Source organism: Fusarium oxysporum, chromosome 7 (genome assembly GCF_000149955.1).
Source record: "Fusarium oxysporum f. sp. lycopersici 4287 chromosome 7, whole genome shotgun sequence".
Taxonomy (NCBI): domain Eukaryota; kingdom Fungi; phylum Ascomycota; class Sordariomycetes; order Hypocreales; family Nectriaceae; genus Fusarium; species Fusarium oxysporum.
The window spans coordinates 1,741,466-1,757,351 of record NC_030992.1 but is presented as its reverse complement, the minus strand read 5'-3'; the positions used below and the strand labels follow the sequence as shown (position 1 = coordinate 1,757,351).

At 48.6% G+C, this 15,886-nt stretch overlaps 5 protein-coding genes across 7 annotated transcripts; 3 read left to right on the top strand and 2 right to left on the bottom strand.

The window, feature by feature from the left end:
* Positions 1–169: 169 nt before the first annotated feature.
* FOXG_05283 (uncharacterized protein) lies at positions 170–2,480 on the top strand. Its single transcript, XM_018383487.1, has 4 exons — positions 170–471; positions 521–570; positions 622–1,291; positions 1,347–2,480. Exons 1-4 carry the CDS (start codon positions 351–353, stop codon positions 1,439–1,441), a joined length of 936 nt encoding a protein of 311 aa, XP_018240423.1. The 5' UTR covers positions 170–350; the 3' UTR covers positions 1,442–2,480.
* On the bottom strand, positions 1,471–2,947 carry FOXG_05282 (NADPH2:quinone reductase). The gene is made up of 2 exons (XM_018383486.1): positions 2,751–2,947; positions 1,471–2,697 (listed from the first exon to the last, which is right to left on the bottom strand). Exons 1-2 carry the CDS (start codon positions 2,773–2,775, stop codon positions 1,715–1,717), a joined length of 1,008 nt encoding a protein of 335 aa, XP_018240422.1. The 5' UTR covers positions 2,776–2,947; the 3' UTR covers positions 1,471–1,714.
* Positions 2,948–7,551: 4,604 nt separating this feature from the next.
* On the top strand, positions 7,552–9,345 carry FOXG_05281 (uncharacterized protein). Its single transcript, XM_018383485.1, has 2 exons — positions 7,552–8,102; positions 8,161–9,345. The coding sequence occupies exons 1-2, from the start codon at positions 7,867–7,869 to the stop codon at positions 8,390–8,392; spliced, it is 468 nt and encodes a 155-aa protein (XP_018240421.1). The 5' UTR covers positions 7,552–7,866; the 3' UTR covers positions 8,393–9,345.
* A 222-nt stretch (positions 9,346–9,567) lies between these two features.
* On the top strand, positions 9,568–13,016 carry FOXG_05280 (propionyl-CoA synthetase). 2 transcript variants are annotated; one of them, XM_018383483.1, is made up of 3 exons: positions 9,568–10,687; positions 10,746–12,014; positions 12,062–13,016. In XM_018383483.1, the coding sequence occupies exons 1-3, from the start codon at positions 10,063–10,065 to the stop codon at positions 12,499–12,501; spliced, it is 2,334 nt and encodes a 777-aa protein (XP_018240419.1). In that variant the 5' UTR covers positions 9,568–10,062; the 3' UTR covers positions 12,502–13,016. The 2 variants fall into 2 exon arrangements, with proteins under 2 accessions (XP_018240419.1, XP_018240420.1); XM_018383484.1 differs by having other exon boundaries at positions 10,746–13,016.
* FOXG_05279 (uncharacterized protein) lies at positions 11,028–15,864 on the bottom strand. Of its 2 annotated transcripts, XM_018383482.1 has the most exons (3): positions 15,755–15,794; positions 13,167–15,702; positions 11,216–13,116 (listed from the first exon to the last, which is right to left on the bottom strand). In XM_018383482.1, the coding sequence occupies exons 2-3, from the start codon at positions 13,832–13,834 to the stop codon at positions 12,981–12,983; spliced, it is 804 nt and encodes a 267-aa protein (XP_018240418.1). In that variant the 5' UTR covers positions 13,835–15,702; positions 15,755–15,794; the 3' UTR covers positions 11,216–12,980. The 2 variants fall into 2 exon arrangements, with proteins under 2 accessions (XP_018240417.1, XP_018240418.1); XM_018383481.1 differs by having other exon boundaries at positions 11,028–13,116; positions 13,167–15,864.
* Between the last annotated feature and the right edge of the window lie 22 nt (positions 15,865–15,886).

The following is a 15,886-nucleotide window of genomic DNA, read 5'->3' as shown; positions in this document are numbered from 1 at the left end:
ACAATCCCATGTATCCTGATAACAGCATTAGCTCAGTAATTATAAGACTCTTATGATCTTATCCCTTTTTCTTAAAAGAAGTTTATTCTGGGATATATGCTTTATTTTAGGCTTTGAAAAACTTCTTGCTAGAGCAAGGCAAGTAAGGTACCTACCAAGTCAGTTACCCCTCCAACATGACGTTGAGTTCCAGCCTGGACCTTGCACGTCAGGTTGCCCATCCACGTGCAACAGGCAACATCATCTTCTTTCATTGTCTTTCAGCCCACAGAGGAGTCAATACGGTTCCGCCAACTTACTCACTATCCCAGCCAAAAGAGAGGTAAATAGAATTCGAGAAGTCTATCAGGATGGCCGACGCAGATAATGCTACTCGCGCTCCTGAGAGCGACGCCCAGGAGACCCCTGCGGCCAGCGACAACATACAAGCTCCAGTCGTAGGCGAGCATTGTGTTTCTGACAGACCAACCCGTGCGGCACCATTTAGAAAAGCATCATCGCAGGTCGCTAACAAATGCAGCTTCGGGCCAATCCTCCACAGGCGAAATCATCAAGCTCAACGATGTCGATGTACGTGGCCAACAAGCTTCCCAAGCTCTTGGCTGACCCTCCCTTACTTAGGTCTACGTTTCGAAACCCACCGACTACCCCCATGCGCCTTCGCGACTCCTTCTCCTTCTGACCGGCGGTACGGGAATCAAATCTACCAACAACCAGATCCAGGCCGATAAGTTTGCCTCGGAGGGCTATCTTGTCCTCATGCCCGACCTCTTCGCTGGCGACATAGCTCCTGGGGCCACGGCTATTACAGACGACTCCACATCCATCCTCGAACAGTTCAAGTTGAAGGCCGTAGAAGTTACAAAGTCATTCCTCATTGACATGTGGCTCGCCCGCGTCACAGAAGAGAGAGTCATGCCCATCCTGCACAAAGTCATTGATGCTGCGCGAGAGCAGTACGCGGATACGATCAAACAGGGCGACGGCATCTATGCCGCTGGATACTGTGTTGGTGCACGATTTGTTCTTCTGCTTGCTAAACAAACGAAGATCCCTGAAGGAGATGCAGAGAGCGGCGGTGTCAAGAAGGGTCCTTTTATTAAGGCCGGTGCTCTGGCACATGCCGCTTCTGTTATCCCTGATGATTTCAAGGACATTAGTGTTCCTCTCAGCTTGGTTTGTGTCGAAAACGACCCTCTCTTCCCCGACAGCGTTCGGATAGGGGGAGAAGACAGTTTGTCTGACGCCAACGTCGAGCATGAGGTTCAGGTTTATCCAGGAGTTCCGCATGGTAAGATGACCTTAAATTTGAATCTTAGTCATGAGTCAACTAATGATTTCTTTAGGATTCGCGGTTGTAGGCGAGTACCAAGATTCATCAATCAAGGATGCTCAAGCCACAGCGTATGACCAGATGCTCAACTGGCTCAAGGCTCATTAACTTTTACCATGATACCTTTTGCTTTCTCACATGTGGCGTGCAGGTCGCTGCAGTGATTTCCGTTTGTGTCTCTGTTGATTTGGTTGAATATAAGCAAGTGATAGGAATTCTCATGGTGGGTGGAAGAAGATAGGCTACAAGTTTCCACAGCCAACGTACTAGTGAACCGTTTGATATCCATGCTTTGAGGTTCAAATGGAAAGTCTTTCTAGAAGATGATTTTATGGGCTAGATTTAAATGCCACACAATGTAGTCTGAAATCATTCTCTACCTCAGGAGATAGTGCATATAATCTTACCCAGGTTCTTGGCATCTTCCATATGCTTGTGGGCCTCTTGAATCTGTTCCCACGGAAAGACCTCATCCACAAAGATCTTAAGCTTGCCAGACTCAAAGTCTGGTAGATATTGCTCCAGTCGGTCCCGTAGCTCGCCCTGGTAAACCTCGTCGCGGCTCCGAAGAGTACTGCCCTCAATACGAAGTCGCTTGAACAAGATCTGAGAAATATCAGCATTAGGGACCTTGGCGCCGCTCAGCGTTCCCAAAAGCACGATCCGTCCATCACGCGCAGCGACATTCTGGTTCTGCTGGAAGTAGCTTCCACCAACAAAGTCAACGATGTAGTCAACACCCTTGCCGCCGGTAGCCTTCTTGATCTCCTCCGCCCAGTCCTGCGTTTTATAGTTGAATGCAGCTGTTGCGCCGAGCTTCGAAGTGATAAAGTCGAGCTTGTCCTGAGATCCAGCTGTGGCATAAACTTCGGAGGCCCCAGCGATGCGTGACAGTTGGATGCCGGCAACCGACACTCCTGAAGCTCCTGCGTGCCACAAGATGGATTTGCCCTTCGTGAAGCCAAGCACAAGATGCAACGCCTGAGTTGCAGTGATCCAAGCCTCGGGAATACCAGCACACGTGGTGAAGTCGATGGAAGCCGGCTTGTGCAGCAACATGCGAGTACTGACCGCGATGTACTCGGCATACGCACCACCGTAAGCTAGCCCAAACACCTCATCCCCTTCCTTGAAAGTACCATGATCGCCAGGTCCAAAAGACTCGATGATGCCACTGAATTCCACGCCCAATGTCTTAGGCGCTTGAGGTGGCAGCGGGTAAAAGCCTCGACGCTGGATGATATCCATGCGGTTAATACCAAAAGCTTTGATCTTTACAATGGCCTGCCCCTCAGTAGCAGAAGGCTTGGGCGTTTCGGTGTTGATGAAGAGAGCATCACGCTCGCCAGTGCCACCGCGAATATCTGGAAGGATTAGTTGGTGGTCACAGTCTTGAATTGGCATGTTAGCCTCATACCGACTGCCTTGATGTACTCGGGCATGTTTTCTGTATCAGAAATGGTTTTCGATTGTTGAAAGTTGACTTTAATGGAAGAATGTTCAGCTATGAAGTCAGAGGCTCTGTGTCGAAGGCAACGCCCGCATTTCGCATTGCCTGCACCGAGGCAATGACGTACATTACTAATACAACTTTGAAGACGTCAATGGAAGCACCGGAGACAATGTTTGGCTTCCGCCGAACTTTCGGCCGGGAAGGTCTCCATAAGAGGGACCGACCCATTGTAAATATAATACATAAGACATCTATGCGTAACCAGGCACATGTGAGAGTGTATGTGTTAACGACGAGAGTGGTAGGTCCGCTGGCAGCAAACTCGATTGGAACTTGAGAGTGTATGAAGGTTGATCCAAAATGTTTGAATTGAACTGGACTAAAGGATGGTCCGAGGCCGGGCTATGCTAAGGTTATGTTTCAATTCGACCACAGAAACAGTTTGTTGTTGTGCAGGAGTTCTTACAGTAGAAACAGTCAGTCAGTCAGTCCATGGGGATCTACACCACCGAGAAAGGGATTTAATACTCAGCTAAGCTATGCATCCATTCATAAAGTATGAGGGTGTCAGTTGAAAATGTTACAGGTTTCAAATAAAAATGTTTCTATATCAATTTAATTACGGATATAGCGAAATGGAAAGCAACAATGCTTGGGTTGAACAGGAATAGGCCACATGATAAGACCTGGCAACCCAATTTCTTCTCCAACATTCATACTACAGCATGTATGCAGACAAGTCCAAGATTCCAACCTCCGAGTCGACTAGAGACGGTTTCACTTGATTAAAATACATAGGCTATTAGATAGTAGATTAACGCATTCGTCAATACATAAACGACACCTCATCATGACAGTCATGCCATCCGGACACTCGGCAACGCGCAATATCGTTTAGCCGTTAGCCACCACCAGGGCATGAATCCGATCTAGAGACCAGCTACCAAACCATGGAGGGACACCTGCCTGGCTTTAGGTCCTCTTCCGCAATTCGACTCTGGGCCAAAAGTCACGGCGATGGCAAATTAGCAAGCCCAATTATCGATCGGGTGCAATTAAACTACTGTTAGTTAGAAATCACCACTTGGACGGACCGCATTTTGGTGCCATTCGACTATGGACTAATGGAGTACTGACTACTGAGTGGACCTAGCAAATGAGGTCTTCCTGGTTGTCTGGGCGAGTAATGTAAAACAAATCAGGCGAATAATACGCGTCAACATCAACAAAACAACAAGGCAGCCTTGGCGTTTGTTTTTAAGTGCTAAATCGATACAAATTGAAATTTTCAACAGGCAAAACCACCAACGTGGTCAAGCCACCGTAGTAAGCGTTACAGTGGGATAAATTCAAACAGTTAGAATGAAGCACCCGACATGGATGATCTGACGACCAAGACAAGTGGTGGAAATGAAATCCGGGTATACCTTTCCGAATATAATCATGGAGCCAAGCAGATTTGGGTGGCCAGAAACTTTACCACTGACAAGCATCTTAATACGTCTCTCACTCGATACTGGAAGTGGGCTTGAGAGGCTTGCGGGAGATCCAGCGCCTTGCTTGGAGTGTGAGCGGGAAGAGACATGAAGGGATGGTGAAAGATCTTGGCACACCATTTGGGAAATGGAGACAAAGACTCGGGCATGAGATTGGAACTTAAGAAAAGAAGCTTGTTCAGAGAGTTTCGGGCCAGCAAACCTACATGCTACATAGCAATAGGCTACATCCGCTGCGTTTGTTGAAGATACAGGAACTGATCGTATGCCAAGCTTTCGATTCCTCCATAGCACGCCTCGGATCGCATCGATCAGAGAACCTGGCCTCGCTAGCTTTGTTAGATTAGAAAGCGGCCAAAAGCTTGTCGTTGACCATCAGAAAACTACAGTACCCGATAGCCCCTGGACACTGATTCTCATTTCTGTGGACTTGAGACGTGGGTCGCCAACTATACTGACCAAAGTGATAGTCGAAACTAAGACAAGACAGAGCTGCCGAACCGAAAGACCCCATCGAGAATCCATCACTCGAAAGAGGTTGATGGGGGTAATACGAGACAAGGGTGGTGCTTTCGATACTCAGTTTGGAACCGATTCGCCTCGCCTTGTATCAGGGGGGGTTCGCCTCGATTGAAGTCAATGCTGACTGGCTTATAGGCCAGGGGAATGGACAAGCCCTCATCTTCAATCAAAGATAAGGCAGCGAGATGTTGAAGGTGTTCAGGCTGTCTGATAGCTAAACTATGTTTTAGTGGTTCAAAGGGAAATTATGGAGGGTTGCTAACAGACAGAACCGTTGAGCCGCCTTATCATCAGTGCCTTATCCATGGTGATATCTTGCTGACTGATGTTGATTGCTCACTGGAAAGGGATCAGCAAGTACTACGTAGAGACTGGTAGGTAGGTTGGTAGGCTAGGCTAGATCTGACATGACAAGGGAGCTTGTATAGGTGGGTGTCAAGACCTTGACCGTCAGACGGATCCGACTGTTTTGAAGCACTCAGGGACAACACGGAGCAGCCTGAAGAGGAAAGTCGACAGACCTCGACTCCGTTGCCAACTCAGGATCTAGTCCACCTCTAAGGCATTGAATGGACAGCTGGAACATGGCCGCCTTGTTTCTCAACAACTTCTGTGTGACCATATCAAGAGCCTTGAGTAACTGTGCTGCTTGAACAGGCTATCGGTGTAGCGTTGGCAGCCATGTGTTCACTGTTGCTTGGGCTCAGTGAGAACTCTGTTTAATGTTCCGGCCCTCTAGCTTAGACCGCCCCCAGGTCTCCTAACCCCTGCTACACATGTGTGCCGGAACCCATTCAAGCCATCGACTACCGCGTGGATAATTGCCCACTGGAGAGTCCAAGACTAGTCGGTGCACGGTGCATTGTGGATACTGTCCAATGGATATCGGAGAGGACATTGCCATGAGCCATCTCCTTGCGGTCTTGTCGGTTAACTCTATGCTATTGGATTCACAGCTCAGGCATGGCATGATCAATGCGACCAATCAGATGATGGCGCCAGCTCATTGCTTGTGGCGATTATTGCCAGGATGAATAAGTATGAGCTTCCCGCTACTACATGAACGGGTGATATTCGCTGCAGCCTCAGATGAAAGCACAGTCGAGGCAGATAAAGGATGGTTCGATTTCATTGGAGCGGACTTGTCGAGCCGTGATGCAGGCAGGAGCGAATTCTGCAAAAGTTGAATAAGGGGATTGGCAAGACAGCGGGAAGAGATTTGTTCCTGCATTAGCGTCGGATTATGCCAGGGGAACTGACCAGTGAACGTGCCCATAATAGGAAGGCCAAAGTCTATTGGACATTACCTGGCTAGCCTGGCGAAGAGCAACGGGGTGGCTGCCTCGCACCCACGCGACAGTCCGTCCATGCTTCTCATTTGATCTTCATTTTTCTCAAGTCAAATCATTAGATCTTCGGAAACAGCAAATCCTTCGATAGGCACATACGCTTGAGACTTGTCGATCGATCATTCTGATTACATTTGGAACCCTCCTTGACTACCTCGCAATATCTGCAATTCAATTATCGTACTCCATACTCTCTTGTGGAACATGCTTATATTTCAAACCTGGCAAGAATTAACATGTCTAGCTCCCAAGAAGAAAAGTCATCGTGACCCCGGAGTTCTGATCATATCACTGGGGATGTTCGACGTGGAACGTCGGTCCGCTTCGGCTCATCCGATGATAATTATAGACGCAAATCTCTTGCCTCAGTAGGCTCAGTTCGATATCAACATATGGCAATACTACCCAGGTATCTTCTTCCTCGCAATACTACCCGGTATTATTTGTCTATTTCTGGTGTGATATGGGGGAGTAATTTCGGGTTGAAGATTGGAAGTCGAGCATGCATATCCGTAGGCGCTGCCGATGTCCGCCGACTTCCAGGTCCCTTTCACCCCTCTAATGTTTGGTAAGACTGGCTGGTTCCTTTTTTAGCTGTCTCGGTGGTAATACCTGTCAGAGCGCAAGACATCCATTTCCATTTGCCGGGGTTCCCACACCAGAGCACGAGGCAAAGTGGAAGGGCCTCCTCCCCCCACACACACGTTCTCAGGGCCCGTTCTCAGCAAGGCACCCCTTTCTTATTCTTAGCTGACAATCTGAAGAACGATTTCACACAGTAGCAACAGTCGACATTGCCTAAACGAGGCTCATAATGTCTCTTTATGTTCAAGAGGCTATCGAATTAGGCAATACATTAATACCAAGAGGTGTGATAAAGAACTCTCTCACAAGGGCTTTGTCTCTTTGATACAAATATATGGTCTAGAAATAGATTCAGAAGAGATAGTTACTGGTTTCAAGCTTGATATTAATGAATGGCTAATTTTTTATCTGTTAGGTTGTTTTCCTCGGCAGGAAGTTGCCCAGACGCCAGCTTCCAGTAGATAAGAACAACTCATGAACTTGTGGTCGTACAAATCCTTGAGAGTGCAACAACTACCTTCCACTTGTAATCCTGGTAGGATTTGCCCCTATGGTTCAATAACATGGCGACTGGTAGAAAAATTAAGGCTTCCCTGCCGAGCTCATTACACAGGTAGTGTGCTACCGGAACTTGAGCCTAGATGAGCCTATCTTTTTGTCTTTTCCTGACTCTTGTCCCGTGCTCGTCTCGCCGTCCGCTCTAGACTTGCACGGGGCCTCTGACACTGGATGAATGGCCTGCTCGTACTCCGTACAGATTTTAATTAATCGCTATTCTCAAGGACCCCCCATGCCCCAGATCCCCTGTGGCTCCAGGTCCCACCCCTCCATTACTGATCCATTGCGGGCCACACCCACACCCACACCCACACCCATACCCACACCCCCCATATCCGAAATCCCATCAACCTCCCTATCAGTCCCTGTCGAGCGAAGACCTCATCTTAATATAAAGCTCAAGTCCTCCAGATCTCCAGAAGCTTTCTTTCCTTCCTTCCTCTTCACCCACACACATTCATTCGCTACTATACCTTGACTTTTAGTCAATTTCATTCGTTACAGCACATCTACAAACTATACAACTTTCGAGTTACCTTAATTTAATCCCAACCCAAACAAACCGACAAAATGAAGTTCGCTGCTGCTCTCGCTTTCGCTGCTGGCGTCGCTGCCCACGCCAAGAACGTTACCTACACCACCGAGGTCGTCACTGCCTACACCACCTACTGCCCCGGTCCTACTGAGATCGTCCACGGCGACAAGACCTACACTATCACTGAGGCCACCACCCTCACCATCACTGACTGCCCTTGCACCGTCACCAAGCCCGTCATCACCACCTCCGCTGTCGTTTGCCACGACTGGTAAGTTATCTATATCCGATGTCCTCAGCCTTGCCAAAAAATACTGACAGTGTCTCAGCCCCGCTCCTCCTCCCGCCCACCACGGCAACAACTCCACCATAGTCCCCGTTTACCCTACTGGTAAGCCCGGCCACGGTGGTGAGAGCGGCAAGCCTGGCTCTCCTGCTGGTCCCGGTGCTACCCCCACCGCTGGTGCTCCTTCCGAGGTCCCCACCGCCGGTGCCGGCAAGGTTGCCGCTCTCTCCGGTGCCGGTCTTGCTGCCGTCGTCGGTCTTGCTGCTTTCCTGTAAATCAACAGCTAGCAAGCCTACTCCACGTCGTGCCTACGATGCTTTACGCTCAGTAATACTTAATTCACGTGGGAGCTTCCATCATTCCTGATGGAGTGGTGTGGGACAGTTAGCGATGGTTTGGTTTCAGTTGGGGGATGCAAGCGATCTTTCAGGGAATGTATAGAACTTTTTATTTTGGGTTACGAACATACGACACGGGAGAACCGGTATACCCTTGCAACGCTCTATGGAGTCTTGTCTAATGATGGCCACGCTTTGCAGGAGTTGAGACATTCTTGTATATGAGTTTTGTCTCGGTGTTCGGAAGGAGCTCGCATATTCCCTGTGTGTGAGATCTTCTTTCGGGGCTGGGAATATAATGTGTTTTTTTGCCTTGAGCAAAACAGGACGATCTTGTCTAGCTTCACTCGCGGTTCGTCTTCGTTTCTGCTCCCATCAATAACTTCAAGAGACGCATTTCCAACCTCGAATCCCGTTTCCTCTTCTTGATACATATTTTTGGGATGCCAAATGTCTTTAATATTGCAATCAGGTTACTGGTGCATATATATCCACAAAGCCGGGCGTGTTTATGGTATCTTGTCAATCAGATTCAATGTTATTGCTAGCCTCTGGGAAACCATGTATCATAGTCAAGGCAAAAGCAAGCATTGCTGAGAGGCCAGTTTTGGCCCGGCATTATTAACTCTGTTGTCGTGTTTACGCTGTGAATATGTCTTGGGTCTTTGTTTCAGTTGTTATGTGCCGAGACAAAGCTAACGTTTGTTCACTTGATAACTTAGCCATGCTTTGGTACTGCCAGTGATACAAGGGCTGCTGAAAAACTAATGATTTCCTGTGCCTTCGGTCTTAGTTGCTTTGGTAGATTTGGGATTGGTTATCGAAAGCATGTACTTTGACACCGCGCGACATACAATCGAACAATGATACCATTCAAAAAGTATCAACCAACGCATTGCTATATCTTCTCGGCATACGAAGATATTACATTCCATGAAAAAACAATTTCTTGATGCGGTGAGGCATACCGTCAAGGTTACCCTGTCAAATTGTTTACCTAAGAAGTGTACTACCTACGGCAGTCAATCAGAGCTCAGTGATTCCGAATATCCGGGATATCACCGTCTCAGACATCAACCACCAAATAAACTTTACACGTTACCGACGAACACAACAATTATTAGCTATCACGGCTCGGCCTTATACCGATCCGACCGTTACCGGTAAGGCCTACCGGACAAATGGGAAGGCCATCTTGGCGTAAGGCGGGGAAGGTATCTAGTATGAAGCCAGCGCACCACTTACACTCGCCCTGCCATGCGAGCTGGGGAGAGCCGCAACTGATGATTAGGATGGGAATTTGTTTGGGGGATAAATCATCTCGCTGTATGTCCCTTGATGCTACCAGTCTCCAGTAGTGCAAGGTAGTTTCACTGGACTCACCTCGCCTTAAGATATATCATCTATCTCCTCACTTAATAGCACTTCCTTTGATCCGATATTGCTATTCATGTATCAAAGTCAAACTCCCTCACCTGGGCTTCTTTCATCAAGCTTGACCTTTGAAACCTCCATTGGGCGCTTTTATTGCAGAGGAGATCGTCGCCCAGGCAGAGTTATTTATACACCGTCAAAGACGGCCCGGAATTTGTCGGTAGCGAGGCCCGATGCCGTTGAGCCTAAGACAAGCCATTCAATTTATCATATACACTCGGCCCCCTAGCTTATCGGTTCCCACTCCAACATGCCCCTTTAATCATCGTGGTTGCTATTTGTTGTCAAGATATTCTTCCCTGCCAAAGCCATTGGTGTCGACAAAATCACGGAGTTACTCATCCATACCAAGTACTGCATTGAATAAGGAGCCCAAGATACAAGGTAAGAACGAATTACCAGCTATGCCTCACAACCAGCAAGATCAACACATACAAGACGAGGTACTTCGGCATAGTCTTGAGAACCCTGAAGACTTCTGGAGACACCAAGCCGAGCATCTTCACTGGCATAAATCATACTCTTCAACCATCCAGCTCACTCAGAAAACTCTCAAGAGCGGTGTTACACATGATAGCTGGGAGTGGTTTCCAGACGGCGAAATATCTACTTGTTACAATTGCGTTGATCGACATGTACTTGATGGGCATGGCGATTCCATCGCTATCTACTTTGACAGTCCTGTGACAAACACAAAGGCAAAATATACATACAGTCAGCTTCTTGGCGAGGTTGAGACTCTTGCTGGTGCTCTCAGAGAGCAAGGGATACAGAAGGGCGATGTAGTCCTGCTGTATAGTGAGTAGACCATGCATCATTCCCCTGCAGCAGTGCTGGCAGCTAACTTGAGTAATAGTGCCTACGATTCCCGCTGCCGTGATAGGTATTCTTGCTGCTAATCGACTGGGCGCTATCCATTCTATAGTGTTTGGTGGTTTTGCCCCTAATGCTCTGGCGCAACGTATCGATTCATGCCGTCCTGTGGCTGTTCTGACGGCGTCTTGTGGTATCGATGGCAACAAACCTCCAATTGCATATAAAGGCTTGGTAGAGGAAGCGATCCGGTTGGCTGGTCATAAACCCCATAATGTTATTGTCTGGCAAAGGGATCAGCTCTATTGGAATCTTGACCACGAGACTGGTCAGCTCGACTGGAACACATTAGTCGACAGTGCCCGATCTCGAGGAATCAAGGCGGACTGTGTGCCAGTCAAGAGCACCGACCCTGTTTATATCATCCACACTTCAGGCACCACTGGAACCCCAAAGGGTGTCCTCCGCGATGCTGGTGGTCACGCTGTCGGTCTGCACCTGTCCATAAGTTATCTGTTTAATATTCACGGACCTGGGTGTGTTTCTTTTACGGCATCGGATATTGGCTGGATCGTCGGTCACTCATACATCATCTACGGCCCACTCCTCACGGGAGCTGCAACTGTCTTGTACGAGGGCAAACCCGTCGGTACCCCTGATGCATCGTCATTCTGGCGAATAGTTGAAGAGTATAAAGTCAACACCATGTTTACAGCGCCAACAGCTCTACGTGCAATCAGGCGCGATGACCCCAATAACCAATCCTTCATCGATTACGGCAAACGGGGTGCTCTCAAGAGTTTGCGGGCTCTCTTCCTCGCTGGAGAGCGCTCCGAACCTACTCTTATCGACAGTTATCAGCAGCTCCTGACTCAATATTGCGCTGAAAATGCAGACGTAGTTGATAATTGGTGGTCTACAGAAGTTGGTTCCCCCATCACTGGGCGAGCGCTCGTTCCGCACGCTGGCAAGCATCGCAAGACGGAAGTTCGTGGACACCCCCCTCCTTGCCTGAAGGCTGGTAGTGCTGGGAAAGCGATGCCAGGCTTTGACGTTCGTATCGTGGATGATGAGGGCAATGAGGTTGAGAGGGGATCCATGGGAAATATTGTCTTGGCAATGCCTCTCGCTCCGACAGGATTTCGTACTCTGTGGCAGGATGAAGAACGCTTTTGGAAAGGTTACTTGAAAAGATTCGAGGGAAAGTGGCTTGATACGGGTGATTCGGGCTGGATCGACCAGCAAGGTTATATCCATGTGATGGCACGCAGCGACGATGTTTTAAATGTCAGCGCGCATCGTCTATCAAGTGGTACGCTTCAATTTCTTCGAACTTCGGTATGGGCTAACAGTGCGTAGGATCTATTGAGCAGGCCATTGCAGCCCATCCTCGTGTCGTTGAAGTTTGTATTGTCGGCGTACCGGATTCACTCAAGGGTCAGCTTCCTTTCGCCTTCGTAGCACTTTCGGGACAAGGCTGTGCAGATCCAGCAGTGCCGAGTGAATTAGTCGTCAAGGAAATACAGCAGTTAGTCCGTGGTCAGGTGGGTGCTATAGCCTCATTAGGCGGCATCATCCAGGGCAAAGGAATGATCCCCAAAACAAGGTCTGGCAAAATGCTACGACGGGTACTCAAGGAGATGGCGGAGAATGCCATTCGTGGTGACTTCGAAAAGGAAGTTGCCGTTCCTAGCACGATTGAGGATGTGTCGACATTGACTGTTGCTCGTGCCAGGATCAGGGAGTACTTTGAACGAGCAGAAACCGAGACGGATGGCATGGTGAAGGCTCGCCTCTAGAGCAGGTGTAATATGAGCGAACTTTCTGAACATAGCGGATGTTCCTGGTAAATATGAGTGGCGTGATATTGGTGGAAGATACCGTGACTTGGTTTCTTCATCCAGCGTCAATTTCAGGTTCGGTAGAGGCCTTTAGTTAGACCACGTCATGCGGAACCACGTTGGCAGATGAGGCACTCACGATATTCTGACACTCAATCTGCTTATTTAACAATTGATGATTGCTGGGAGAAAGCCAGTTCGAGACGAGCCTCCGTTGCCCGCGAGGGCGTGTCAGACTCCAGTTTTCTATATCGCAGCCGCTTTCGTAACCACAGATACCCTGTCCCACGCTACCGACCGTTTACTCGGAGCAAAAGACCCTCCGATGTTTGACCATTCGTAACCGGAGATGTAGGTGTAAGATTGTGAGCGAAACTGATTGTGGCCCCTGTCCTAAACTCCGGTAAACAAAAACATAACCCCTAGGTGAGTATAGCTCAGTCCTTGGATGACTGGCCACTCGACAGCCTCGAGAAGAGGCTATAGACGCTGTCCTGTGCCTTGGGTGCTATCTTAGTACTGGAGAAGCGTGCTTCGGGTAGTCTTTTTCCAGCCTGCAGGCTTTCGAGGATCCTATTGATAGCATTAGTCGTAGCTCAAGTTCAAATGAAAGTTACAGGTACCATTCAGCACCAACAAACTTAACACCACACCCAGCCGTTCTCCTAATCTCTTTTTCTAGTTTTCCTCCGGCAAGACCTCCTCCAGCGCCCGAGTATCCTCCAGCTGGCCTTCCTAGAATGACATGGGTGACTTTCCGGCGTCCGAGGTGCAATGACATCTGACCTCCATGTTCGGTGACAAGCTGCTTGAGCTTGAGATCTGATATGAGAGGGAAACTACTCCCGTTAACGTAAACAATCACCCCATCAAACATCCGTCGGCGAGGCAGCTCTGCTTCTCTTGCTTCATCCTCCAGTTTTCTTGATTCCATGAGTGCTTCTTGTCCTTTTTCCTGAACCTCATCCTTCACCCCCAGACTCTCACGCATCTTGCCTGGTTGCACGAGCATGTCCTTTACGCTCCGTTGTGCCCTTTCTTTCACGGCCTTGGGGACCAACATCTTGCGCTTCACATCGTAATCCTCTGAGCCAGCACCCCATGTGTCGCTTAGACGCTTGCCACCAGATAAGCCGCTACGAAATTGGCTGTTGAGCTTGCGGTTACGGGACTCGCGCCAGCCAGTTCCGGGACATGATTTCGGACGTTGGTGGCCGGTTGACGATGAGTTCCATGGGTCAAAAGACGCAGCGTGCTGAGGCTCGGCGGCCTTTCGTATAGGGTGTGACATTTCTTTTTTTTTTTTTTTTTTTTTTTTTTTTTTCTTTCGCTTATGATGGGGGGTTGTGGTTTAACATCGCCGGTTCCAGTTTTGAGTGAGTTGTGATGATGAAGCGTTCTTTGCCTTGTGGAGTGCGTTGCTGTCATTTTCTTGTCGTTGTGTCAGTTGTGTCCGCTTTTGGCGCTGGCGCGTGTGACCGACTATCCACGTTTTTCTCATTGACTTGCGCGGGACCTATGCGCGTAGTCACATGAGTCTGATTAAAGAGCTTACCCTATACTTTAGTATCACCTTCACATTAGTTGAGGTATCGAAACATCAAGTCATTTTACATTTGAATGGTGGATAAAACTATTATCATATGTCATTTCTATGTGTTTTGCAAATGGTGTGTTTTATTGTAGCATGCTGTTCATTCCAGGTTGATTCCAACTTGGGTGTGCTGATTGTCTTGACTCTTTAGACACCACGGTACCAAGTATTATGCTAGATGCCATGACATGGTTGGATTTGTGGTGTAGGAATAGGGGAACGGGGACGAAAATAGTCTGTTACCATCATCAAAACCTTCAATTAACATGACAGGATACACCCCTTTCTTTCCTTCCCATCGCCCAGCCCGGAAGGGTAGAGAAGAGACCATGGTTTAGTGAATTACCCAGTCCCTCATTGGATGAAGGAGAATGCCAACAAAGCTCGCTGCAAACATGATGTGCATTGGATCTATGTAATATTACGGGCATCGGCGTGTCTTCAAGGAAGCTTCGACTAGTGCTGTGCACGTTGAACCTGGTAGGCCATATACCTGAAACGGTCAATAGGTTGCTGCGGTAGGATATGTTGATTAACCAAACCCAAAATCCCTGGTAGGCAGGCAAAAGTAGCAGGATATGGCATGGCATGGCAGGGCATGGCATTACATGATATAGACTACTATGTAGAATGCATCCGCGGCTTGCAACCTGTCTCACGCGCTGCAGCGGGCGGGTAGAGCCGCGCGCCCACCTCAACCCAGGTGCCTACAGTACCTAAGCAAGCTAAGTTAAACATGTCACCTCAACTCTCATCTATCATCTTGATAAAAGTATGTGTGTCATGCAAGGCTCAGGATCAAGCTCAGGGTCAGGGTCGGGCTTGGGCTTGGACTTTAGCTGAGGCCTGTATCTGACATGCGGGCTCGATCCCATTGAAGTCCCTCTCAGCTCTCCAGTCTCTCGCAGTTGCCCTCTGACCATCCTCTGACCCTTGCGCCTAGACCTAATATATATTGTCATGATACACGAATTGCCTGGACCAGTCGGTGCCATGCCAATCACATAACACATCTCATGTATCCTTGCCACCCTCAACTTCATCACATCGATCCTTGTCCGAAAGGCCCGTTCCTCTTCGAACATCCACCCGGTGAACGGCCCGTCTCGTCTCGCCGAGTTTGCCTCTACGTACAGGCCCAGCCCATTCCATGTTCATGTCATGTCATGTCATGTCACGGTCCTGGGCCGCCCAATTCCTCTTTCCTCCCCCTTCGTGAAGCCATTAGATTACCTAGCCCCTTCCTCCTTCTCGGCCCCCAAGCCTCAACCTTCAAACTCTTCATGGATTCGGAGAAAGCGAAACATAAAAAAGACTGATCGCTTGACGGCTCGACCAGGATCGTAGGAACTCGATACAACCCAAGACGAGGTGGAGGTGTTGACCAAAACTATCCTTTCCTTGCTCAACAAACGAAAGCATTTGCCACCAATAATCCAGACCAGCATTTCAAGCACCACCTCCAATCATCTGTACGTGCATTACAGTATGCATAACATACCTGCAGCACCCCTCTCTGAGAGAATAGAGATGCTGTAATCTGCCGTATTATTGCACAGAGGTATCTGTACAGTGCATCAGTATTATAATCTTGGCTTGATTGAGAGTTTGCATCACATGGGCATGGCGGGTAATAGCATCTTTGACCAGAAGCACTGTGAATCAAATCCATCTATCCTCACTGCAATTTTCGTCCCTTTTCGTTGACTGGGAGTGACTGAGAGTGACTGACATGCTGACATGGCCGCC

What these genes read in the sequence shown, in the direction of transcription:
- FOXG_05283 (XM_018383487.1), top strand. Translation starts at nt 351, where the DNA reads ATGGCCGACGCAGATAATGCTACTCGCGCTCCTGAGAGCGACGCCCAG. An exon ending in TCAAGCTCAACGATGTCGAT is followed by an intron (nt 571 to 621) that starts GTACGTGGCCAA and finishes TCCCTTACTTAG; the next exon opens with GTCTACGTTTCGAAACCCAC. An exon ending in TTATCCAGGAGTTCCGCATG is followed by an intron (nt 1,292 to 1,346) that starts GTAAGATGACCT and finishes TGATTTCTTTAG; the next exon opens with GATTCGCGGTTGTAGGCGAG.
- FOXG_05282 (XM_018383486.1), bottom strand. Translation starts at nt 2,775, where the DNA reads ATGCCCGAGTACATCAAGGCAGTCG. An exon ending in CGAGTACATCAAGGCAGTCG is followed by an intron (nt 2,698 to 2,750) that starts GTATGAGGCTAA and finishes TAATCCTTCCAG; the next exon opens with ATATTCGCGGTGGCACTGGC.
- FOXG_05281 (XM_018383485.1), top strand. Translation starts at nt 7,867, where the DNA reads ATGAAGTTCGCTGCTGCTCTCGCTTTCGCTGCTGGCGTCGCTGCCCAC. An exon ending in GCTGTCGTTTGCCACGACTG is followed by an intron (nt 8,103 to 8,160) that starts GTAAGTTATCTA and finishes ACAGTGTCTCAG; the next exon opens with CCCCGCTCCTCCTCCCGCCC.
- FOXG_05280 (XM_018383483.1), top strand. Translation starts at nt 10,063, where the DNA reads ATGCCGTTGAGCCTAAGACAAGCCATTCAATTTATCATATACACTCGG. An exon ending in CGATGTAGTCCTGCTGTATA is followed by an intron (nt 10,688 to 10,745) that starts GTGAGTAGACCA and finishes CTTGAGTAATAG; the next exon opens with TGCCTACGATTCCCGCTGCC. An exon ending in CGCGCATCGTCTATCAAGTG is followed by an intron (nt 12,015 to 12,061) that starts GTACGCTTCAAT and finishes AACAGTGCGTAG; the next exon opens with GATCTATTGAGCAGGCCATT.
- FOXG_05279 (XM_018383481.1), bottom strand. Translation starts at nt 13,834, where the DNA reads ATGTCACACCCTATACGAAAGGCCGCCGAGCCTCAGCACGCTGCGTCT. An exon ending in AAGTTTGTTGGTGCTGAATG is followed by an intron (nt 13,117 to 13,166) that starts GTACCTGTAACT and finishes TGCTATCAATAG; the next exon opens with GATCCTCGAAAGCCTGCAGG.